The sequence below is a fragment of the Pollachius pollachius genome, assembly GCF_949987615.1.
Source record: "Pollachius pollachius genome assembly, chromosome: 19".
Taxonomy (NCBI): Eukaryota; Metazoa; Chordata; class Actinopteri; order Gadiformes; family Gadidae; genus Pollachius; species Pollachius pollachius.
Genome location: NC_136952.1, coordinates 16,380,443 through 16,406,943, shown reverse-complemented (window position 1 = coordinate 16,406,943; position 26,501 = coordinate 16,380,443). Strand labels below are relative to the sequence as shown.

General features: G+C 46.3%; 1 protein-coding gene across 1 annotated transcript in view; it reads right to left on the bottom strand.

Moving 5' to 3' along the window:
- The window catches only part of nrg3b (neuregulin 3b), a gene marked incomplete at both ends in the record, with an annotated part of 198,380 nt that extends 187,646 nt beyond the window's left edge, over positions 1–10,734 (bottom strand). The window contains one exon of the mRNA XM_079757309.1: positions 9,822–10,734. Within this exon, the coding sequence (XP_079613435.1) occupies positions 9,822–10,734 (913 nt within the window). The remainder of the gene's footprint in view (positions 1–9,821) is intronic.
- Between the last annotated feature and the right edge of the window lie 15,767 nt (positions 10,735–26,501).

Below are 26,501 nucleotides of genomic sequence, written 5' to 3'. Positions count from 1 at the left end.
CCCACACCTCCTCCTCCGCCCGGGGCTCTATCTCTCCACCGCCGCCCGCCCGCCAGCAGCTCATGGAACACCTCTACTCCGAATCGTCGCCATGGCAGCAGCAGGTCATCACCGCCAACCACCATCAACAGCGCCTGCCTGACTCAGCGCCGCTGCCTCCGCTGCCATCCGACCGCCTGTGTGGCCCAGATGCCCCTCGCTAAGTGGGCCCCCGGGCGCCAGCACACACACGTATCGCCCCGCCGTGCTAGACCGCTGCGGCTTGACCTCGGGACTTTGAGCTCCCCGCTAATCTGGTGATCTGGGAAGTGGGTCGAGGAAACTCGGAGGAACGACCATTGATCTCGACTGTCTGGATGGGGGATAGCGGGAAAGCGAGGCCAGACTGTAAAGGGAAAATATTCGAGGCGGCGGGAATTAAGTTTCGATCAGTCTTTCAACAAAGCAACAAAGACGCTATAGTTCAGGACAGACAGATGGATTGATGGATAGATGGATCCAAAGTTCTAAGTAAAAGCTACCTGAAAGCATAGTCCTTATAACTATATATAAGAGGTCTGTTATGTAATATAGGCAGTCAGACTCACACATCTGGCCCTACGCCCTCACCCAAACACCCAGAGACGACAGGAACATTCATGGGAACACACACATCGTCTGCGAAAACAGGTTCCCCTCACAGTCACTTGGATCTCTCCGACTCCAGCACCAACCGTCGAAAATCGCCCTGAGCCGAAAAGCGGGTCGAATTCGGTCATGCCCAAAAAAAACACACCAAACAAGAAATGCACTCACTCCGTGGAACCGCCTCCTGCCCTTGAGCAAAACCAACTGGCTTCTATCGTGAAAACTGATAACGGAACTAGCATGGCGGGGGGGGGGGGAGGGGGCTCCCCCTTCGGCCCCTTGGGTAATTGAATCTCGGGGCCCCTAACAGTGTCGCAAGTGTGATGATGGACACTGATATTCTTGCTCCGTGTTGCGAGTTCCATGCAATACTGTCACGCAGCCTATCACGGCCCCTGCTGGGCCAACCCCCCTGATCTGTCCAATTAGCTCCATTCAATTGGCTCTGTGTTAGCCAATGGATAGACGGTCCTCATGGGTTACAAAAGCATAGCAGCAGCGCGGGTGGGTGTGCGTGTGCGTGTGCGTGTGCGTGTGCGTGTGTGTGTGTGTGTGGGATCCTGTAGTGTGTGCATGTGTGTGCATGTGCATGTGAGCCTGCATTGTGTGTGTGTGTGTGTGTGTGTGTGTGTGTGTGTGTGTGTGTGTTGTGTGTGTGTGTGTGTAAGTGTGTAAGTGGGCTTGACAGAACATAATAAAATTAAATAAGTTACACCATGCCTCTCCCAGTTACCGAGCACAAAAACGAGAGACGAGCAAGAGAGAAAGAGAGAGGGAGAGAGAGAGAGAGAGAGAGAGGGGGAGAGAGAGAGAGAGAGAGAGAGAGAGCAAGAGAGAGCGAGAGAGAGGTGAAATATGAGAGAAGAGCGATTGAGAGAGAAATAGCCTTTTGTCCTGCGTTGCTTCATGAAGAAACGGTGATAAGGAGGAGGAGAAGGAGGAAGATGAAAAAGGGGAGTGAGAAGAGTAATGGAGTCTGTGTTTATTTTCAATTAGGATCAACTCTTTTCCCCCTTCGGCGCACACCTCCTATATTTCCTCCTCACAGGAAGACGATGGCGGCCATTAAAACGCTGGATTTATTTTTAGCGTTGCTGCTGCGTTCATAAAGCGAGCGAGGGGGAGAGAGCACCCACAAACATTACCGGAGACAATATCACATCCCTCAGCCCCACACTTCATACCGGACACTTCCTTTTCTCCATTAATTTCGTTTTATTTACTTCATTTGGGAAAGGTAAGGGGGGGTGGAGGGGCGGGACTTACACGAGGCAAGAAGGAATTGGACTTCATGCGGCCTTTTGAAGAGGAGGGGGGAAGTGGGGGGTCTCATTACCCCCCACCACCATCGCCGCCACCCCACCCTCATGTTCCAGGTACTACACTGGCCGGGCAGGACACATCTCATGCACTTTATAAAACAGGGGAAGCTCCATCAATTATTCACACTTCCGGCCACACACACACACACTGCACATGTTTCTCTTTCCATACATTAATATTTCAGCCTCCAGACGATGCCCCCTCACTTCCCTCCCACCTCATTCTTGTGCTCACCCTCCTCCTCTTCCTCCTCACTTTCCTTATCCTCCTCCTCACTCTCCTCCTCCTCTTCCTCCTCCTCTTACACACCCTCCTCATCTTCCTCTCGTCCACCCTATTAGTCTCGGTGGACATTTTGTCCAAACACATTGTCCTGACAGCGGGGAGTCCTAAGATGGCCCCTGGCCACGAGCATCTCTTCCCCCCCCCTCCCTCCCCCATTAACTCAACACTTCAAAAGTTTGTGTTTGAATACAAGAAAAAAAGATGAATTATAGATCAAAGATTGTCTTTTATAGCGAGACGTAAAAAATAATCATTAGTTCCATTGCAACAGTGGTGATGTCCTGAGACGTTCCCCACAGCCTTGTGGTGTCATAAATAAGAGAGATGACAGAGAGGAAAGAATCCATTATTGATGGGGGGGATTGATTGACTTTGTAGTGAGGTGTCACAGACTTTTTTTGGAGATATTTATTTTGATAAATATGAAATGATCAACCGGGACTTCTTTTATCAAGTATTCTCGCATTCATTTTTGTGTACACCGCTCTCTCTCTCTCTCTCTCTCTCTCTCTCTCTCTCTCTCTCTCTCTCTCTCTCTCTCTCTCTCTCTTTCTCTCTCATTGTGTAGTGAGGTCTGCTCCCTGGTGCCTTGCCCCACCATATCGACCTTGCAGGCTTCACAGAGCAACGCAGGACCCTTGAAGCAGCACCTTTCATGGACTCCCAATGACTCAATGAATCCGGTTTATATGTTCATATGTGTTTACTGTTATTGCAGTCGTTACAAATGTGTTCACACAATGAATCCAGTTTATTCATATTCCCTTACTATTGATCCAGTCTATGCACATGGGTTCACACTGTGAACCCAGTTAATTATTATGTGTTTACACTTTGAATATGGTATATCTATATATATGAACACAATTAATCCATTCATCAGTGTTTACACTATGAATCCAGAATCAAGTTGATCATTATGTTTTTACTCTATGAATCCAGTTTATTCATATGTGTTTATACATTGAATCCCGTTCATCCATATGTTTATTATATGAATCCAGTTGATCCATTTCTGTTTACAATATGAATCTGGTTAATCCATATTTGTTTGCACGCTATGAATTCAGTTAATCCAAATGTGTTTGCACTACATGAATCAGTGTGTTGATATTATGAATCCAGTTTGAATCCATATGTGTCTACACCACGCATTTATTGAGGAAGGTGATTGGATTACGAGGTCATTTAAATCCTTCCACCGCTCCCAGCCCTCTCTATCAATCTAGATCACACACACATGCGCACACACACACACACACACACACACACACACACATACACACACACACACATATCCACACACACACTTACACCCACACACACACACACACACACTCACATGCACTAACATGCACACACCCACACACATACACAGGCACACGTACAGGCACGCATGCAGAAACACACACACACAAACACACACACACACACTAGTGCACTGGTTGCCAACCTTGGGGTTGGGGCCAATATGGGGTCCTTAGATATGTGTACGGAGCGACAGTTTTGACATGAGCTATAGATATTTAATGATCCATTTTAGCAAACCACTCTTATTTTTCATGTCTAAACAAACTGCCTGCCTAATGATTCATAGGCACAAGCAAGCTAATACTAATCACCTAGTGTGTGGTACAGCGATGCCATTACGCTCATCGCCACAATGACATTACCGGCAGATGTTGATTGGGTAAAAACGATTTGTGTGGAAATAGATGCACAAGTTAAAGTTTGGGTTGTAAACATTTCAGAGCTAGAAATGGGGTCACGGGCCCAAAGTGTTGGGAATCACTGCAGTAGAGAGAGGCAGAAACACCCTCAAAGTGAACTAGGTGAGAGACACAGAGAGAGAGAGAGAGAGAGAGAGGGAGAGAGAGAGAGAGAGAGCGAGAGAGAGAGAGAGGGAGAGAGAGAGAGAGGGAGAGAGAGAGAGAGAGTGAGAGACAGAGAAAGAGAAAGAGAGAGAGCGAGAGAGGGATTTAATCTTTGTGTTTAATCCCTCTTTACACAATCTCACGACCACTCAGTGGTTACATGACATCACACAACAGTACACCATCGCAGGGCACGGTGTGAACAGTGTGATATACATCACCGCATAGTCAGACACCAGACTGAACAAGATCTGGTGGGTCAGGAGGCGCCTCAGATGTGTTCTCCCTGGGAGACGAGAACAACAGGAGGCCGCACTTCTGTCTCTCTCTCTCCCCCCTTATCTCTGACTATCCTTTACTTGGCTGTGATATACAACATGCTGCCGTACAACGTCTCTCCCTCGCTCCCCTTTCCATTGTCTCTCTGCCTCTCTCTCTCTCTCCCTCTCTCCCTGTCTCGTTTCCATGCCCCCTCCCTCCCGCTCTCACACAACGGTACAGTGCATGTGAAATAAAGATCACACATCACTAGGGGGACAGGGGGAGTGTGTGTGTGTGTGTGCGTGTGTGTGTGTGTGTGTGTGTGTGTGTGTGTGTGTGTGTGTGTGTGTGTGGCTCTCTGGCCCCCAGCCAGCGCATCCTTCCTCCAAATACAACACAGGGGCCGTTGCTTCAAACACACACTCATCCATCTCCAGGGCCCCCCAGTGATTGGTATATGGTGAGCAGACATACACACACACACACACACACACACACACACACACACACACACACACACACACACACATACACACATACACACACTGAGGCACAGACACACACACATACACACACACACACACACACACAAGCACAGACGGACACACACACAGACACACACTAACACATATAAACACTCACACACACAAACAATCACAATCACACAAAATACAATTACACTCAGCAACACACATACAGACACACACAAACACGCTTTGGCTTGTACTGCATGCGTGTGTTCATGCATGTGTGTGTCTGTGTGTGTGTGTGTGTGTGTGTGTGTGTGTGTGTGTGTGTGTGTGTGTGTGTGTGTGTGTGTGTGTGCGTGCGTGTGTGTGTGCATGTGTGTGTGTGTGTGTAACATGAGGGGTCATACAGTACACGGTTGGTAATGGAGAGAGCGTGCCGTCCCTCCAGCACGCAGTGAAAGATTAATTACCGTTTTAAGCGGGGCTTCGGTATAGTGATATTAAAATCATGTTGGCCTCACCTGTCACCTATCTTCGGAATAGCATCGCGTTTCACAACACACGCAACCTCCATTAGGACACACGATTACTTATGGACCCACCACATGGCTTGACGCCCCATTGCTTTCAACCGATCAACAACTTTTTCATCCATGGTAAAGCCATTACCGTTACATGACTCTGTACCCAAGTATCATGTCCAAACGGCCACGGCGAGCAGGACTCGCGCAGAGCTACCAGAGCGGTTTGTGCTAAAATGAAAACTCAGAATGTGTGATGATGAAAATGATTAACTTAATTGCCTGTCAGACAAAAGCAAGCTAACTGAAGACATTCATTTGGTTCTTTATAGACCGTATGATTAACTGAAAAAGATTGACTGACAATGAAAACAAACTGCTCAGCTGCCCGACATCAAGTAGATTTCTACTTTATTTTTTTCTTGTGGGAATTTCTCGTGGCTCTGGGGATAAACCACCACAGAGCTCAAACACGAGGATGAGAAACAGAGGGCAGAGCAGCAGATAAAGAATATAAATAACACGTAACAATTATTGAAAAAAATATTTTTTACGCTTAACCACAAAACAAAAAATATCAATCTCAAATCTCTACATAGCATATACACCAGCAAAAGCACAAAGGATAAACATTCACAAACACAGTATGTATGAAGTGAGAGACCATATCAAACACAGAAAAAACTATTATTATAACTAAAAATAACTATTATTTTGTATTGTTTTACTTTCCTTCTTTTTTTCATGCTTTGGAAACCATCCCCATCAACTGAATCGTCCTAATGCTTTGATTTCCCCTGAATACAATCCAAGCTGGATATTCATGTGTGTTCCTTTATGATCGGCTCCAACCCACAAACACACACAGCCACACAATCTCAATTGATGGTCCCATCTGCAATCAACAACATTATTTCACTGCATTCATGCTGAAAACGATTTGCCCTGAGCTATAAAAGCAGATCCCTGCATTCCATCATTGGCATAAATAACTAACCATCGGGATTCAATACCATCGATCGGTCCGATTGATGAATGAAGAAGGAAAAATGAAGTTGAACCGGAATCCGCAGTGTGGTCGCAGCTACATCTCTAGTGTTTATCCAAGAGGTGGGTTGTGTATTTTTAGCTGAAAGGCTTTATCTTTTCTATTAACGTAGTCTTGTCAGGCCCCGAGTGTGACTGTGCTCAAGAGGTGATCTTTTAAACCAAAGACACAGAGGAGATTCCATTATAGACGCCTTGTGGGTTTTCACAACAGCATTCGTCATCCCTGTTCTATTTGTGGATACATCGCCAAAATCATTCCCCGACCAAAATGATTGGCTAAGGTGTACTTGTAGACATGTTGCATTTGCTTCATTAAACCTACAAACAAAATAATCTGATGTAAAATAATAATATTTACTGAACTTTATGAACATTAAAGGGGTAGGATTGGGGAGTTGTAATGAGGGAGCAGAAAAATGCAGAGGAGATGGATTTTGTTACTAAACTAAAGATAAAATCTCCCTCCTTCTTGGCTCCCTCCCGCTTGCCTTGCTATTCTTTTGAGAAGTGCTATATTCACCTACCTGGGATTGACATGGAAGATGTATTCCCCCCCTAAATCATGGAAGACCTGCCCTGATTGGTCAAACCTCAGCCAGGAGCGGTCTAAATTCATACTTGTTTTATACAGAGGCAAGCACAGTGAACTCTAAACAGATATTCTCACTGCACATTTTACTCACTAATAGTTGATGAACGGCTCTGGGATATCTAAAACGCTACAATAAACATAAAGTTGACACAAAGTACCTAAAGCACCTTTAATGATGTTGATGTCAAGATGTAGATTGTAGCTGATCAAGAAGGTCAAGACAAGAAAGAAGTCTTGTAAACACCTAGGCCACGACAATGTGAATAGCAACACTAGACCCTGGTTTGGTGCTGGTGAAGGGGTCCTTGCAGGCCTACTGAAGGGGCTGTGGGTGTATATGAGACTATAGAGGTTAGGAAAGACTGGTATGCACAAACACGCACCTGGATGAACTATGATTGATGAGGGTCTTATAGAGTGAACACCGGTGACTTATTCTGAGATTCAAATGCGTTTCATATACACCCAAACACTCACACACACACACCAATACACACACAGACACAAAACTTCCAAATCTCACTAAATATACACCGGAACACTATCATATACAGACACTCAAATACAAACACACACACATACATGCACATGAGATTCGGATTCACCACCATTGTTATGCATGCACATGCGTTGATACACACAAACACTCCATACAGACTATAAATAACCACCCAGACACACAGACACACGCACACACTATCCTTTACCCTCTCATCCATGCATGGTCACCCTGGTGACAGATCTCAGATTCTTTGAGGGAAGAATGATCAAGTAGGGGGTGACTTTCTTCCTAATATTTCCGAAACCACCAAGTTTGCAGAAATTCACTGCTCCCCTGCCTCGAAGCCCTCCAGCCTTATCCCCCCCCCCTCCCCCTCTCCCCCTCTCCTCTCCATTAATAACCCCCCCCTCCGCTCTCTCTTCCTAAACCACCGCATTTCCTACCTCGACTCCCCCTCCTCTGTCAGTTCGGCACGATGCTCTTTGTCAAACCCCCCCCCCCCGTCTTCTTTTCTCCTCTATTCTTCCCAGGCGCTCCCATCTCTTCCTGGCCTGACAAATCCGCCCCCCCCCCTCGTATATGTTACAATATTATCCTCATCCCTCTCCCTCAGTTTCATCTCTTTTCTTTTCGCCTCTACACAGTATTCTCTTTCATTCTGTCTCCCTTTCTTTCTCTCTCTCTCTCTCCATCTGTTGGCACTCTGTTTCTCCCACTCCTCTCTCTCTGACTCTCTCTCTCTATCTCGGTACATATAAATATCTATCTCGCCAACACTTTGTCTCTCTCTCTTTCTCTCATTTTCCCTCTCTCCTCTCTGTATCTTACATGCTCTCCCTCTCCTTCTTGCCGTCATTTCTCTCATCCACCAACTTCTGTCCCCTCTCTCTCTCTGGCGTTGCACCCGCTCGGTTTCTCCCTCTTTCCTCTCCCTCTCTCGATCTCTCATCTGTCTCCTCTCTCTCCCTCTCTTCCCTTTCCTCCCTCTCTCAGCCCTGCTGCAGGATGAAGGTTGAATCTCCAGCCCTCCATCGCTCTGCTGCCAGTATCCTCCAATCCCTCTCCCTTTCTGCCTCCCGTCTCCTCTATATTCTGCTCTGCCTCCATCTTTCTCTCTCTCTTCTATACCTCTCTATCTCTCTCTCATATCGTTCTCTGCACTCTCGCTCTTTCTCTCTGACTCTCCCTTTTGCTCTCTTTCTCTCTCCTCTATCCTCCCATCACTCTTTAATCTCCTTCCCTCTCCCCCACGACAGAACTCCAAGAGCCCCACCACCTTACCGTGCCACAAAACCGCTCCAACAACCATCAAACCATCCCGCAGCCAATCTCAACACAGCAATTCAGACCAATATATGTTTGGAATACCTTCCTAATGATACTGAGAGACTCTTGGTAGTAGGGTAAGTGTCCTCCAAGCGACTGATTGCGCGAGTCACAGAAATAACACTCACCTTGTTTCCGCCGCGGAGACCCCAGTCGCTAACGTAGCACTTGCGCTAATTAACGCAAGTTGATTCGAAGCTAGCTGAGGAGCCGGTCTGCAGGACGATCATGATGTATGAGGACGGGACTATTCCACCCGGGTTTGTGCCCAGGGTGGGGGGGGTACTGTGGGCCACGCAGGCAGTGATGTATGATAATGTGGAGCTAACACTGCGTCGCTGAATATTCTGAGCAAGCTAGGGGAAAACACACCTGCACAGGGACAACAACAGCATCCCAGCGCCATGTGTAGACAAGTAAAGTTGTATTCAAGCACAAACGCACACGCGCACACAATGCAAACATAACCTGTGTATACTGTATTCTGTATTGTGGATCCATCGTACAGCGTGGTTTGTGTGTGTGTGTGTGTGTGTGTGTGTGTGTGTGTGTGTGTGTGTGTATGTGTATTGTGTGTGTGTATATACACACACACACACAAAACCACGTGTCCAATGAAAAACACATGCAGCCATCCCCAACCTATAAACCCAACCAATTACACACACAAACGCACAACCCACGCCTGCAGCGTATACACTACAAACATGTTAACAACATACACAACCATCGTTAAAACACACAACCCACAAGAACCACACACAACCCAGAGAACCCAATCAATTTCACATGGAATCACACAACCCTGCAAATGCCTACAAAGTACAAACCCTAAACATAGACACGCTGCGAGCATGTTGACAACCTCTGCAACCACGATTAAAAACACACAATGCACAATGGGCATCAGTTGTCATCTCTAGAGCGGGAACAACAACGGGGGCCATGGGGGTCTTCCATTCACCCCCGAATCAACACACAACCACTCACGTGTTCTGTAGCGGTGGTGGGGCCGCGTGACCGGGCCCTTGGCCTGCCGCCCGGGGTTCCATCGCGAGGTCGGCTTGGCGGGAACCGAGGGCTGGGCGCTGCTGGCGGTGGCGCTGGAGGAGGCTGCGGCCGAAGAGGGCGTGGTACTCCCGGGAACGCCGCCCGGCGCCTGGCCGGGCCTCGGCGCTGACGGCCCGCCGCGCCCGCTGCCCACGTTGCCATTTTTCCGCACCTCCTTGCCGCTAGGGGGCGCCATCCCTCGCGGCGTGCGCGTGGACGTGGGCGCAGAGGAGGAGGAGGAGGAGGTGGTGGTGGTGGTGGTGGTGGTGGAAGAGGCGGAGGCCCCGCCCCCTCCACTCACGCGGGTGCCGACGTGGTTGGGGAGGTGCGGTGGCGGCGACTTGTGTCCGAGCCCGTTGCCGCGCTCGCCGTCCACGCCGTTGGCAGCCGTGCCGTTGCCCGAGTGGTTGGCCGGGGGTCCGAAGCGAGACCGGGGCCCCGAGGCGGCCCCGTCGCCGGCGAGGGGCCCCGAGGTGGTGGACAGGGAGCCCGCGGCGGACGTGCCGCCGGCCCCCCCGGCGCCGGTGGGGGCCACGTCCAGGCCCTTCGGCGCAGGGCTGGGCTTGGACAGGAAGATGGGGTCCTGGCCAAGGCTGCCCTTGGGGTCCACCAGGTCGGTGGGCACGTAATCCTGCACCGAGCCCACCACGATCCACTTGAGGAGCATGAGGCTGAGGCCCAGGCCCACGAAGCCCATCACCAGGGGCACGGCGCACAGCCAGGTCTGCTGCCGGGGCCACACGGCGCAGGGGCCGCAGCGCAGGGGCCCCGGGGCCCGGGGGGAGCCCTGCTCAGCCCCGGGCTCCTCCAGAGTCATGGCCGTCAGGGTCCCTGTATCGGAGCGCTCACTCATGCTGACAGATACCTCCGGATTGATTTTATTTATTAATATATTTACTTTTTATCCTTTTTGCTCTTTCAAGATGTCGGCGAGGTCAAACAGGAAGCCTTCATCACAGAGGGGCGTGGAAAATGGGGAGGATGTGGTGGGGGAGGAGGAGGAGAGGAAGTGATGGGCATCTTAAAACACCTGCAACACACACACACCCACACAAAGACACACACACACTACACACATCCACCTGTATTCGCACACGCGCACACACAACCTAGCCGCACACACATGCACAAACGCGCACCCGCACATACGCGCACATACGCTCGCGCGCACACATGGCGTAGCTGGTAATTAAAAGCAGGCTGAGCAGCAGCAGCAATCACATGCATACACGAGCAAATATACACTCCCTCTGGCAGAGGGTCGACACACACACGCACACGCACCGCGGGCACGTAGACACCGAGCACAACACACACACAAACACTAGTTTTATGGACAGGTGAAGGAGCGAGACGAAGGGTCCGCCTCGCGGTAGTTCACCGGTTATTAATCCTCCTGTGTTGACTCCCCTTGTCAAAAAAAATAAAAAAGTCCCCGCCAAAAAAAGAAACGCAGGCTTGATCCGATATCGATCCGCCGGGGCTTCGGAGCGGAGCTGTTAATCCAAGCGCGTGCACGCGTCAGCCTGTGATGTGGATGCGTCCGTGTGAGTGCGCGCGTGGATGTGAACGTGTGCAACCCCCGTGTTTAAACCCACCCAAGCAAAGGTAGCAAGCAGCCTCCTCGGGGTTTTTCTTTTATTCCCAGTTTGCTGCTCTTTTTCCTCCGACCTCACTACTTCTTAGTCGTGTGAACGCCGATCCACTGATCCATTCGATCCTTTAGTATCCGTGGTGGTTTTAAAGGAGTTGTCCGTTGTTATCCTTTAGTTTGCGTCCCTTTTTACCTCCGTACCTCTTCGGAAACGGTCTTATCTCCATGCATGCCTCGTTAATTCGACTGACGGTCGGTCAAGTTGGAATGAGTTGCCTCCCTGGACATCCTCCGGACATACTCCGAACCAGACAGCGGATGCCGCCGAACACTAGACAGCGCTGCTACGGAGGTCTGCTGGCGCGATCTGCCGACGCGATGAGGTGTCGGAGCGGTGGGGTTGGGGTGGGGGGGTCTGGGTTGGTTCAGTGGGTTGGGGGCGGGCGTTGTGGTGGTGGTTGTGTGTGTGTGTGTGTGTGTGTGTGGGGGGGGGGGGGGGGGGGGGGGGGGTGGGGCGTCAGGGAGTGAATCCAACTGTTCGTTCCCGGCTCCAATCCTTCTCTCGTCTCTCTTCTCCCTCTCAGCTGGTTCTCCGGACCACCGCGTCGCCCCAACTGTCCGTCATGATGATAAGAAATACAAAGATTCGGGGAGGATTCCCGGGAATGGAATAAAGAGAGAGGCAGCCCTGCACCCCGTTACCTTCGCTGCATTCCCACAGTGGCTCGAGTAGAGGCAGGGAGAGACGGAGAAAGAGACAGAGAGAGAGTGAGAGACGGAGGGAGAGAGAGAGCGAGAGAGAGGGAGGGGGGGGATCATGCGGCGGCTGTTCTTGGAGGCTGCAGACCAGAGAAGGCGGGAGAGAGAGAGAGCGAGCTAAAGAAATGGAGAGCGAGAAGGGAGGGATGCTTGCCTCGATCCGCGGTGACTGATCATATGGGGCACCGCGTACCTCGTCCTATCCGCCGGACTCCACACAGACTTACTGGCCGGTGTTTGGGGTTATCGCCACTTAGTTCCACGAGGAGCGTCGTGGGCGCGGGATATAGCGGGCAGGCAGACGGCGCGTGTCGGGGCAAGGCAGCAGCAGCAGCGTGCGCGTGTTTGCTCGAGCTCTGCAGCAGCAGAAGGCGGCGGCGGCAGCGGCACGAGCCTCGGTGAACAACACGCCCGAGCAAAGAAGTCGCAGCCACAGACCGACAGACACACCCCGGGGAGGAGGTGTGTGTGTCTGTATGTGGGAGGGGGGGTCTGTTTATGTGTGTGTGTGTGTGTGTGTGTGTGTGTGTGAGTGGGTCAGTGTGTGTGTGTGTGAGTGTGTGTGTGTGCGATGTGCATGTAAATGTATGTGTGCGTTTGTGTGTGGGATGGACACCCGGGGGGAGGGTAGAGGTGTGTGTGTGTGTGTGTGTGTGTGTGTGTGTATGTGTGTGTGTGTGTGTGTGTGATGCGTGTGCGCGTGAGAGACAGTGTGTGTCTGTCTAGGAGTAGGCTCTCAGTGAAGGAAGTGAATGATGAGAGGGATGAAGGAGGGGCCAGGTCGATAACTGACTGCCGCTGCCGTGGAGCAAACCCAACACCAAAACACTCCCTAGTTTATAGCGGGGTTAGGGGCCTTCTCTAACCCTGATCCTTTAGGACACAGCGGAGGGGGGGCACAACATAACTAACACTTCTCAAAGACCCCGGGGCCGACCAGCGATCAGCTTTCAAGGGCCAAGGGATCTCTTCAGGTCCACCGTGGTAAGAAGTAGTGAGACACCATGAAAGTCTTTCGGTTGTTAGTGAGAATAGTGAGAAATAGTGAGACACAATGAAGGTCATTCAGTTGTAAGAAATACTGAGTAAGACACAATTAAAGTCTTTCAGTTGTATGAAATCATGAGAAATGGTGAGACAAGATAAAAGTTGTTCAGTGATCGAGGTATTCAGTTATGAATCAGAAAGCAGCAGTGGCAGTTGTAGAGCGTTTCGACCTTGGGGGCCAGACTGGGGTCAGCTGTTCAAGGGGCCGTGAGACCACCTTAAGTATCAACGTCACTGGTGGTTTGGCCGGTGATTGTTAGAAGTAGGGTTCTGAGACCGATTTTGGAGGTGTACGGCGATGTTTATCTATCTGTTTTTACAGGCTAGAATAAAGTTTAATTCACCACAGGCAAAGGGCACTCCCTAAAGCAAAGAGCAAGTATTGACTTTACTTTGTGAAATAAACCACAAATGGTTGGAGAGACTATTTTACAGGCATTTACAGGTTGATAGGGAACACTGAATCTGAATTCTAGTTCATCCAGTCAATCGTTTTTACTGCCAAGTTGATTGAAGCTTTGATGAAATAAGGTTACAGATATTTCTTAATTGCAAAGAACATTGATGTGACCGCCAGTGAAGGATCAAACAGAGAACAGAGGCTGACAGTGTTGCAGACCACAGACAACAAACAAACATGATATGATAAATAAATAAATAAAATGTTTGACATTCATCGTGAAAGATAATACAGAGGTTTGGACACTGAATACATCGTGGAGATTTATTCAGTATCAAAAACATCCCCTGCAGAATTGTGTAAAAAACAACATCAAAAAGTCACAAAAACTAAACATCATGTGACATGAGGAGACGGGCGGCATGGCATTTCACCACTACTTGAACGGTCGCGTGTCGCTGGCCAAGGTGAAATGTCATTTGTTTCCCCTTTGATTGTGCCTGATAATGAACTGTGTGACACCGTTTCAACTGCGAGTGTGAGGAATCAAGATTGTGTTTTGAAAGGTGTGTGTCTGTTTGTGTGTATGTGTTTGTGTGTGTGTGTGTGTTGGGGGGGAGGGAGTAAAAATGATTCATAAGAGAATATTTGTGAATGTGGAATGGCATGAAAGACCAAGACCTTGAGTTGGCCGCCATGACGCAAAGAGGTGTGACAAAACGGCAAAGGTTACTGCCCTCCTTCATATCTCTCTCTCTCTCTCTCTCTGGAGAGAGGGGGAGAGAGAGAGAAAGAGAGAGAGGGGGGGGGGGGGGAGAGAGAGGGGGGAGAGAGAGAGAGAGAGAGAGAGAGAGAGAGAGGGGGGGGGAGAGGGGTGAGAGAGAGAGAGAGAGAAGGGGGGGGGTTGGAGGAGAATACTGTTGGATTTGGCTGTCTTGTGTCTAATCAATCTAGAACATAGTGGGGTGTTGTGTTAGGGATGTGTGTGTGTTGTGTTTTATATGTGTGTATGTGAGAAGGGGTGTGTTTGTGTATTTGTTATGTGGTAGGAAGGGGATAGTGTGCAAGTTGTGTGTGCATAAAGAGTTGAACCCACACTTTTAAGGTGCAGCCAGGGATACAGAGACGAGAGATGATGGAGAGAGACAAAGATGGATATTTGCAGAGGGATATGATAGGGTGAGAGAAAGAGAGGGAGATACACAGAGAGATAGTAAAGAGACAGAAAGCAGCAAAGAGCAGCTAGAGAGATGTATAAGGAGTCAGAGGAAGACAGATATAAATATAGTTAAATATTTAGATATGAAGAAACAAAGTAAGATAGAGTCAGAGAAGACAGAATGATTTAGAAGTCGAAATGGTGGGGAGGAGAAATGATCAAGCAAACTAAAACAAAAGAACAGCACTTTTCTTCTCATTGTTTCCGTCTTATGAAACCATTTGTAATCAGAAACGCTGGAAGCCCCAAAGAGCATTCATTCACCCAGCAACACAACCACATTATTCAGAACTCATCCTACCCTCCCCGGGCCCTGTGGCGATAAGTCGGATGCATTTCCCCAAAAAATAACAAAACCCTATCAAAGTAGTAGGTTCCCCATCCCCCACCACGTGGGGGATGGGGTGGTAAAGGTTTCCCGCCGTTGATGGCTCCCATTTTCATAACAATGGCTCCCGTCACCCTGGGGTTGGTCGGCTGGTCCTCCAGTCTCTCGGTCACCCGTCACTCCTTATGAATAATAGAGAGCAACAGTCTGTGATAGTGGGGCTAGCATCTCCATGGTTATTCATGGCCCGCAGCACGACTGTCGCTAATTAGCGTGCAAGCTAATGCGCCGCTGATGACTCAGACATAGATGGGGTTGTTTGCGCAGTGGAGTGGAGGTGGTCCATCACTAGCACCACCTTAAGACCCATCAGCACCACCAACACCCGGAGCACGCACAAAACGCTGGGAAGACGGCGCTGGACCTGACAGGCCTGTAAACACTCCTTCTGCTGAAGCATCCGCACAGCCCACGCACACACTACAGCCACTAACACACACACACGTGCGCACAAACACTTTATCCTAACTCATACATGAAATTGACTCCTCTCTTCCACCCCTCTGCACACATAATGTTCACAAACAAACGTGCACACACCCACATGACCCGTACTCACACACTGTACACACTACCCACTCCAACTTACACACTCGCACAAACACATACATACAAACAGGAATCCCCAAACACATGTAGCCCTCACTCATACCATCCACCCCCCCCTCCACCAATACATACACATGTTCACACACACACACACACGCACACACACACACAAACATACACACACATACAGAAACACACACACAGACACAGACACACACTCACCCATAGAGAAACACAGACACACACAAACCCACACAGACAAACACACACACACAGACACACACATACACACACAAAACCATACAAACACAGACTCACACACACACACACACACATACAGAAAAACACTCTACACGCTCCTAGTCCTCCTTTCCCCAAGCATTACGCCAAGTGGTGCGAACATAGTCCTCTCAATGAGCCAGTCCCATCTCTGTATCCATACAGCCTCTCCATCCAGATTGATGTTCACAATTCTCTTTTGTCTGTTAGCCTGTTGTGGGGCCACATAATGAAACACTACCACACCTTGGACACTGTTGAACACCTGGCCTCAAGGAGACTGTTTACCGGGGTACTATGTTCCTGGAACACCAATAAGAAAATGGAAAAACAGATCAACGGTATGCACAAACAATAAAACAATGCACACAAAACAATGACAATGCAACAAGCGCACACACATGCCCCCCCCGACACACACACACACACACACACAGAACATAAGGAGGAACAAAGTTGACACACTAGCATAACAAGCATCCACATTAAACCTGAATCCGAATGGCGTGTACACACGGAAGGAAGTCACGACGGCTCCTCCCGAGCAGCGAGTGTTTGGGCATAACGTTAAAGCAACTCATGTCTCCGTGGCAGCATAATGAACCGGGGACATTTATGAGGGGTTTTAGAAGAGCCAGGCTCATGGCGGCTCTTCTCTGGCTTCCTGTAAGAGTGGTGCTATCAAGGCTGTGCCCACTGAGCTCAAATTGCAGAGGAGGTTTACACCGCACACAGGAAACCAGAAGGGCTCACACAGCACGGCAGCTATGAAGTGGAGGAACTTGACAAGAACGTCCGTTTTCTTTAATAAACATCAATGTATATGTGTATATATATATATATATATATATATATATATATATATATATATATATATTATATATATATATATATATGAAAAACCTTTGCTGGAAATAATGAAGCGTTGACAGGAAGGAGACAGAGAAACCCTGAATGCAGTGGGAAGGGTCGACGTTTTGACGTGTTACAAGCTAAAACCTACGAAATGTAAAAAAAAAGAGAGCGATATCACATACACCACAATTACAGTGAGGGGCGGTATAACAGGAAATTGATGAATAGAAGGAGTGAGATAGAAAGAGACGTATGGATTCTTCTTCAGCAGTTTGAATGTGTCAAGCCGTGGTGGTTCTGTGTAGTGCCAGTGGTTCTCTGAGCGGTTGGGCTCCTGATTGTCATCATGGTTTGGACCACTGTACGGATCATATCCGCACACACAAGCCCTACAGAACGGCATACAAGCACAGAAATATGTCATGTGAATGCAGGACTTGACCTTTATGTCACTTGTGTGACACATCTACAACCATCCAACAAGAAATACTAGTACTTATAGTAGGTTCAACATGCAGAGGTTGGATTTCAGCCAAAAACACAGCATTTCACATTTATATGCAACCCACCCACCGACAACTGCATTCTTGTGTTAACAAAGGCAGAAAAGGATTCTTGATTTGAAACTGAACATTTCAACAGGGTAGTCACCCAAACTTGAGATGAAAATCGTTTTCATTCTGCGGTGAGGGGAGTGTTGATTTCAGTATTCCTCTAGTGTTGCATAAATAACTGGGAGAACGCTGGAGAGACCAAGGGCAAGACACACTCACTGTAATTTTTCTTCTTGATGCTTTCAGGAGTGATAGTCCTCCATTACGCTCTACCTGCCAAAATGGATCGTGGATTTCTTTGTTTTTTGTTGTCAAGAAGAAAGATTTTAGATTTTTCCGTTGGAGGAATTTCGAGAACCAATGACATCCTTCATGTTTTCAAAGTCCCATTTTATGGAGTGCTCCACTCTTAGATTGCTCAGATAGCACCAGGGGAATGAGAGGACTTTCATTGGAATAACCCTCTAGTTAATACTCAAGCATAACACACCATAGCTTAGCATACCATAAGCAACCATAACCTAGTGTACCAGATAGCATACCATAATACACAAAAGCATAGGCCTACCTAATACACACAAATAGCCTATATCTCGATTACAAATCATAGCATAGCCTAGCATACCATGTGGGTAAGATACAGGAATATGTCGATATTATCTATTATTACAGATAATACCAAACACGATCAAGTTTACAAAAATGGAGATTGATATTCTGGAGGGAAATTGCATCAGCTGATGATAAGTGGTTTGGAAAAAAATGGCAGACATGATGGAGTGTAAGTTGTCAGTTTGTAAAAATAAACAAACATACATCTTGTTGGAAGCTGATTGGGTGTTGATGAGTTATCGGCCGATAGCTTGGCGATTGAATCCCTGATTGGTTGACTAATGAGACACTGATGGCCAATCATCCTGAGAGTGTGATGTTGGAGATGAAGGCGAATCAGATGACAGGTGTATGAGACAGCTGTTATAATATCGACCGTGTTGACAGTTTAAGGATGCACTAGGATCATCCAAATAAAGCAAGTACAACATGCAGACCAACATGCTTTCAAGCTCTCACTCACACACAAACACACTAGACAAAACTCTAGACGCACACACACAAACTCGGCTTGTTTCTTTGCATAATGTGTACGGTATTGTATTGCCTTACAACCCATTTTGGAATACATTTCAATTTATAAATCAGAAATGATTGAGGTGTTTTAGGGGCCAATATGCTGCTACTGAATTCAGATTATTACTAAACAATATCTCGGGGATTCGGTTCAGAAAATATAAAATCATTCAAAACATGAGCGTTAAATGTTCTAATGAAAGAAACCCCGGCACAACACTGCTGAAAAGATATCGAGGCTATTTAATTCAGAAGCCCTAGAATACAGCCGTTCATTTCCTAAGCCAATGTAAAGTAGAAACCATCTTGCTTTTTTTTTTTCGGGGTTTTGTTGCCATGGCATCTCCACGTTGCCCTTCACACACTGTTTGTCTGCCATTGGGTCTCTAATAGCCTGCGCTTCGATTCGCTTTACTTGATTAACCGCAGGGTTTCCAGCCGCAAACACTAAGCGTACCTCCAATGACTTATTGATGGGAAGGACCCCGCGTCATATCATTTGTGTCCATCTTTTTAAGCGATGACCGCTGGCCCCAAGGGGCCCCAGCTCACACCAGACGCTAAATCCCACCTCAACTGGGGGAAGCTACTTTGTTTGCTAAAGGTGGCATTGGTCTCTGATCCCTTTCTGCGCTAGCTACATCAGATATGACGGGAGTGTTCTTTATCTGCTGTTAGCTTGACTTTTTGGTGTGGAACCTTATCCATCTGTTGCTAGCTTCCCTATAATTTGAATTGGACGTATTTTGACCATTTCAGTGAAAAGGATGTAATTACGTAGGTGCTGGTAAAGCGTCAGTTGGAATTTGTAACAGCAGTTAGAAATTGTCATAACAACTTTCCGTAAGTGATAAATCCAATAAGTCCGCCTGACAGGATATGAGCTATAAAGAGAAACATTTACTGGGTAGAGTGGATGACAGCTTTGGTTCATTTCTAAGTCTTCCTGTCCGGGCTGAGGAATAATACGGAAGACAATAACAAAAGTGTTGTGGGTAATCCTTGAGGAAATACAAAATGTCATCCGTCCACTGTAGTGTGTCCTGTCTGAATTGACAATAATGCATTTGTAAGTCCTAGGTTTCAAAGCAAGATGAGAATAATTAGCACCATTGTACCATGAATGGAACTTCAAAACATGGAAATGTCAAACTGGAGAAAATGTACAGAAATGTGTATGAAGAACCAACATGACAGAACACTTTAAGAGCCTTCTTCATATCATCTCATATTTAAAGATTATATCCGTCTACAATCAGAAGTTGGGCCATTCATCCACACAACTATGCCCGAGCTTCTGCAGTTAGAGAACTTCCAAAACATTACACCAAGTGCCTAAAACGAATTGCTTGAAAACAAGTTTAATCATGCGCCACACATTGGTTAATCTACCGATTAAAACCATGGCAACCAATTTATTTGAGTGTTAGTTGGTGGGTCCCAGGTGGTTGTGGAGAGCACAGGCCTCTCGAGACCCTCAGTTTAGAGAAACTTCCAGAAGCCCATCTGGCCTACAGACATACCCCCACCAGCCCAGTATCACCCCGACTCCCACGGGTCACAAGGATATCGTCAGCGACTTTAACCAAAAGCTCAATCAAAAATATAAAAATATAAACCCCCATCAAAAACCATCAAGGGATATAGCTTCAGTAGGAAAGGAGCTTAATATTTAGTTATTGACATCCTCATCGAGAAAATAACATTGCGGACTGACCTTCTTGTTGTATAAGTATTTCTCTCTTTCCTCAGAACGGAACTCCTACACAGCCTGTCCCAAGGGCCTGCCTGCCTTGAGTGTGCACCACAACAACGGATCTGAACCTATGCCGTATTAAAGCCTATTATGCTTATCCGCTGTACTATATAGTCCAGGCGTTTTCCCCTGTCCGACCAAAACTGACAAAGTACACACAGATTCAAGCAATGGTTAGGGTTTTCTTCATGGACTTTCTTATAAAGCTTATACCTATTATATTTGATGTAGAATACAACAGTAGACATTTTTATGACCATCTTTCAATTTCAGTATTCTCCAACCAAACAAAAATAAGCTAGATGTTAATAATAACAATTTTTCCTACAATAATAACAGCCACATGAATAGTGAAAATAGCAATGCGGTTGAAGTCTTAAGTCAGGCCCAAGTCAGAGCTTCCCGGAGCTTGTTTTGTGTGTTTCATAAGGCACATTAGGTTGATACTGTGTGTACCATGTGTGTCGGTGTGGGTTCTCTCTGGTGGCTGCCTCCCACCTCCAACCACATGCTAATCAGGCTCACTGGACAGCCTAAATGGGCATTTGGTGTATAGGCAATAAGTTACTGGAGGTTCTGCCCGTGATGGATAGACCTTACCCCCACTGCTTTGGTCAGCTGGGAGCCACTCCCGGGCCAGCTTCATCACCCCCAACACCAACACCCTGAGGAAGATGGATGGCTAGCCCCGGCCATTAGCATGTTAATGTATGTGTAGATGTCTTCAATGTCAATGTCGGCCTTTGGTGTTGTGTTAACCATCCCAAGGTCACCGTTAGAAGATCATTTGTAGCCTGTTTGGTATAAGTATGTACTCTTTCGTTTCTCTAGTTCCCTAGGTAATTTGATGGGATTTCTTTTGATTGATGTGATTACGCCTGCATGTTTCCTTGACGTAGATAGGGGTCTTTGAGTCATCGCGGCATTGCGAATAAAGAGAGAAAAAAAAGACAAAAGGCAGGTTGGAGTAAGTAAGTTAAAAAGATGACTCATATGACATAACTCATGTTATTATATCATTACTGTAAAGTAGTCATGACGGATAATCACAGCTACTGACATGCCTTCAGCTCTCAGTTACCTAATTAATTACTTTATTCCACTGGAGAAAACTGAAAGATGTGTTTGAAATTCAGCGTTTACTGTTTGTAAAGACATGTAAGGCCAGAGCCTGAGCTTGAGCACGGGGCCTGTAGTGAGAAGGGGCCCAATTGTTACAATTGGTATCCGGTCCCACCTAGACTTTTAGGTGGCTGCCACACCATAGTCTGTTGCTTTGGATTTTTTTGCAGCGTTAATACTCATATTTGGCCCATAGAGGGTCTGAATTGAATGACGTAATTAATATTCAAACCTTAATAACTTCTTTATGAAATACAAATGTCAAACCTCGCAAAAATACATAATATGAAGATGAACTAGACACTGAAAACCTCAGCTATGGTGACAAGTCTTTGGGCTTACATCCACAGCAAGCCACTTATAGACTGGAACTACGCAGCAGAGTTGCCCTCAGGCTCTCAGAAACAGGCTGTCATGGCTGCTGCTTTGGTTCTACCACATTTTAATGATGGTTAACCACCCTAAAAGGTTTTCACAAGCAAAATGCTAGTTTTGTGTAATTATGACTAGAGTTAAATCGTCCTTTGCTAAATAAAACATAAGATTCAACAGTGAGATTTAAGTGAACTGCAATCCGGGATTCAAAATGCAAATATGCTCTCCTTATAGTATGGTTTCTGTCATCGGGTTTCAACATCAGTTGGTCTGTTTCAGCGGTTTAAATTAAAAATAATATTGAAATACTATTTCATTTGTCATTTTCAGTTAATCATTAATAATAATAATGTAAACTAATGTAAACATCATGTAAACCTACATTCCTTGTGACTACAACACAGGCTCTCATATATCGACATTAAGCCAATTAACTATTCCTTGATGGTTTTCACATGCATGATTATCTATTATGTAATTTTGGATAATGCAATGCTAGGTGTTAGGGCAGATTCTTACATGAGATATCTCACATACAATGTTGGGGGAGGTTTGTCTTTTAGTAACAAAATACAGAGGGAGATGAGGAAGCTTTGGCAGATTGTGGGTAGCAATGCAATGCTAGAAACAGTTGCAGGCTAAACACTTACATAATAAATAGTGCAATGGTAGTGGTAGTAACTCCAAGGGTCCAAACATATAGAGAAATTACATTTAGAGCATACGTTACTGGTATGTAGGAGCTTTTCCAATATGTAGTAAGTCATCATGTTTTAGTGGGTTTGTTAAGACATTGCATGATTCATATGAGCATAAACATAGGGAGTAAAGATATAAATAAAACAATGTTTCTTGAGCTGTTCAAAAGCAATGAACTTTTTTTTTTCTAATTTAAAAAATGCAAACATTTAACACAAACCTTAAAATACGCCATAATTGCTGCCAGCCTAGCTCAAAACTATACGTCAAAGATACACCACTGTTCTTTTTTCAGAAAGGGTTCATGACTAAATATCGTCCAAACCACCGCCTCCGATATTCCTTACCCCAGTCAATGTGATGTTTCTAATCCTCTGCTATTTTCTGCATGAATGCTAAGCTGTTGAATAGATGAAAGCTAAGCTAGAAAAGAAAGCTAGCAATCCAAAAGGGCTTTTATACATCTCAAAGGTAACAGAGGACGTGTTGATTAATATATTTCACTCTTCCAGACACACGCGTCACAATAACAGAGCGAGTATCCCAGGATCGAATCAGCTAAACGTGGGGGCCTTTCCCTAGACGGTATCATCCATCAACGTGTTAAATCCAACTGTATAGACTTCGTAGCAGGGGAATTATCTGCAACAGATCCTATCAGATTGTTCCCTTGGTAGCATGACTCAGATTTAACTTCATTAAGTCAGAGGCTGGGGCTAACAAGTGTTGCAGTGTTCACATCTGCGACAGTTAGCTGTGGAGTGACATTGGTCTTTCTTCCAATTCACCAAACAGAAAGGCCTTGGTATGCAGAGTTAGTGTGTAGACACACACACACACACTTACAACCATCCAGACCAACACACATACACCCACCCACACACCCACACACACGCACACACACAGAGAAACACAAACACTGACATAAAAAACTGCCCCATAGGTTGCACTGACACACACACCTAATACGTCATACACACGTATGAGGTGTAGAAACCCTCAAACCAAGACATACACACAGCTAGCCAACCGACAAGCACACACACTCACAAACATGTAAAAAACAGCCTTGACACACACCTAATGTCAAAAGCACAAGCTAGGGAAGCACACACACACACACACACACGTACACGTACGCATTATACACGCAATATCGCTCAAGCAACTACAAATGGTTAACACACGGAGTGACACACACACATGCCAGCATAGACAGATGCAAAGAAGACATGTAAAGCAGAACACGCACACACACACACACACACACACACACACACACACACACACACACACACACACACACACACACACACACACACACACACACGTCACACAAAGACACCCTAAATCACTCAGTCAGGCAAATACATGTTATGTGAAACACAAACTGTGACACACATACTTAATGAATCTCGCTCTATCCCACACAAACAAGCACTCACAAACACACGCAGAGCCAGAGACAGCGGGATGAGAGAGATTGTGCTCACTGGAGCACTTTTTTCTTGTGCGCTTCGAGATCAAAATAGTGCTCCGGCATTAAACTTGAGGTGCGGAGAAGTGCCGCACGAGACACACATCAGAGCACGGGACGAACACAAATCCAATTATTGGACCTTTCTGCGAGCACAATTGATTCAATATTTGTCTTTGTTTTCTCAATGCAAGTGCTGCGTCGTCTGCGTTGATAAAGCAGGCGTGGGTGAGTGATAGGGAAATATTTGTTGTTAAATAGGTTTTATTTGACCCTCAATCTTCCACTCAACGCTACCGTTCGTCCATGTTGCATGCTGAAGCAAAATCCGAAATAAAAGATTATAGAGGCCGCTCCCAACTTTGGGTATTATGTATACATTTAGTTTAACAGATTCCCATCTGCTCTTTTAGAGGGTGTTGGAAACATAAGGTGTTAGACTAAATACATTTGCGACAATACAATAGCCTCTTTGCTATATAAAGAGTGATGCTGTGCTTGGGGATTCGCTCCATTTGAGTGTGAACGCAGAAAAACATCTCACGTTCCGGTGTGTAGGCCTGGTTATGGTATGATCAAATTCTCACCTCTAAGCTCAAGTCTCCCTCGTCTGCTTGCAAGATAGGAACGATCCTTGTTGAAAAAACGTGTTTAGCGTCTCGATTATATACAGAAATCCTTCAAATATGTGTGAAGGCATTTATTTAATAAGACCAAATATTTAAGGAATATTAGCACTAACACTAAACCTCCATGACGGCACCACAGGTGGTCTAGCTCTCCAGCTGCTCTTCTTGGATTCTTCCGGGCAACCTGTGCTTTTATTTTTTATTTCATTTGAGTTCTTGGTGGTTTGGCTTCAGCAAATCAGCATTTCCAATCTTTTTTCTTTCAGCCTGAAAGATGAACAGACTGGAACCCAGAGAGGGTCGTGAACTTTCAAATGTATTCTGTCAAAACCATGGTCCCATCAAACAAATAATAGAATATCGCCCTCATCTTTATCTCTTCTGCCTGTCGCCTCTCTGTGGCAGGAGCGGTCTCTTCCTGGGGAAGATAGTTGACCTCTCGTTGCACCACTCCCATTTACCGCTCGCTACTCTCTGATTCGCTCGTCTTATCTCCCCGCCGCGGTACAGTGCTGTGGCGGGGGACGGGCGGTATGACACGGGTCGCTGCGTCCAATCACATCTCCACATCGGAGTGAATTATTCAAATCGCTGAGGGCAGGAGGTGCCTGTGGGCCCCCTCCTTCCTGTGCTCCACCGCCGGAGGACCCACCATCAACCCTTCCCCGAAACCACTGATTTCTTTGTCCGGAAAATGTGTAGCATCATTCCTAGTGCTACAAACAAAATGTCCAATTTCTATTTGTGTTTATTGAAAAAACAGGGTTTACAAATAAAACTACACAACTTTGAGTTTTCGACGTGAGAACGCTAAGTGTTGTAGGGTTGACAGTTCGAATTATTTTCCAGGACCTCAACCCCTTGGGGTTATGAGGAAGTGTGTGTGTGTGAGCAGACGCAATGTCAACACGAAGCGCTATAAAAAGATGTGGCGTGATCAAGTCATCATCCAGAGGTAAAGGTATTCATGTGGAAGCCACCAGTATGCTCGGCTGGTCGTATTTACAGCCATCTCAGCGTGAAGATGCTAATCCGCACGTGTTTCATGTGACAAAATCATAAAAGACAAGCAGGAATTAAAAATCTTTTATTTTATTTTTATTAAGCTTTTTTTGCCAATTTCAAATGATAGACTGTTCATCCAGGCTTGTTATTGAATTCACAAACATTTTCCACCTTTTTTATTCATTAATATTCCATTCATTTGAATCACCTGCTTAACTGCTTATTAAGTGTCCTAGCCAATCATTTACGCCTCTGGGGTGTGGATCCAATTAGAACGCGGGCCGTATAAAGGCTTAACTCCCACGACCACCAATCAAGTCACCAACAATCCAATCACGTTAACTAACATTTTTATCTTAGGCATGTTGTCTCGAAATGTATTATATATATTTTTTACATGTTCCCCTATTAGTCCTCGCCAAAAAATAAATAGTAACAGTATTTATATCGTGGGTTTAAATTAATTAATCACTTATTCTGTTTGAGATTATTCTTGAAATGTTAACAAGCTATCACTGATTTAAAATGTGTTTACGCGTAATTAACAGGAGGGGTGTGGTTTCGTGGTTTTTTTGTGGGGTGTTAGGATTTGATTGGCAGTTCTGAGCCCACTGCTTACCCACTGCTTAAAAAATATGCTATCAGTCTAACTTTTGTTTGAAATATTAAGCCTTCCTACTAAGCAATCAAGTTGATTAGATTAATAGAAAACATGAATAAAATACCAATGTGTTGAGTAGAGCACAGAGCGCTGCCAAGGAATTGCAATGATAGAAGAGGGACTG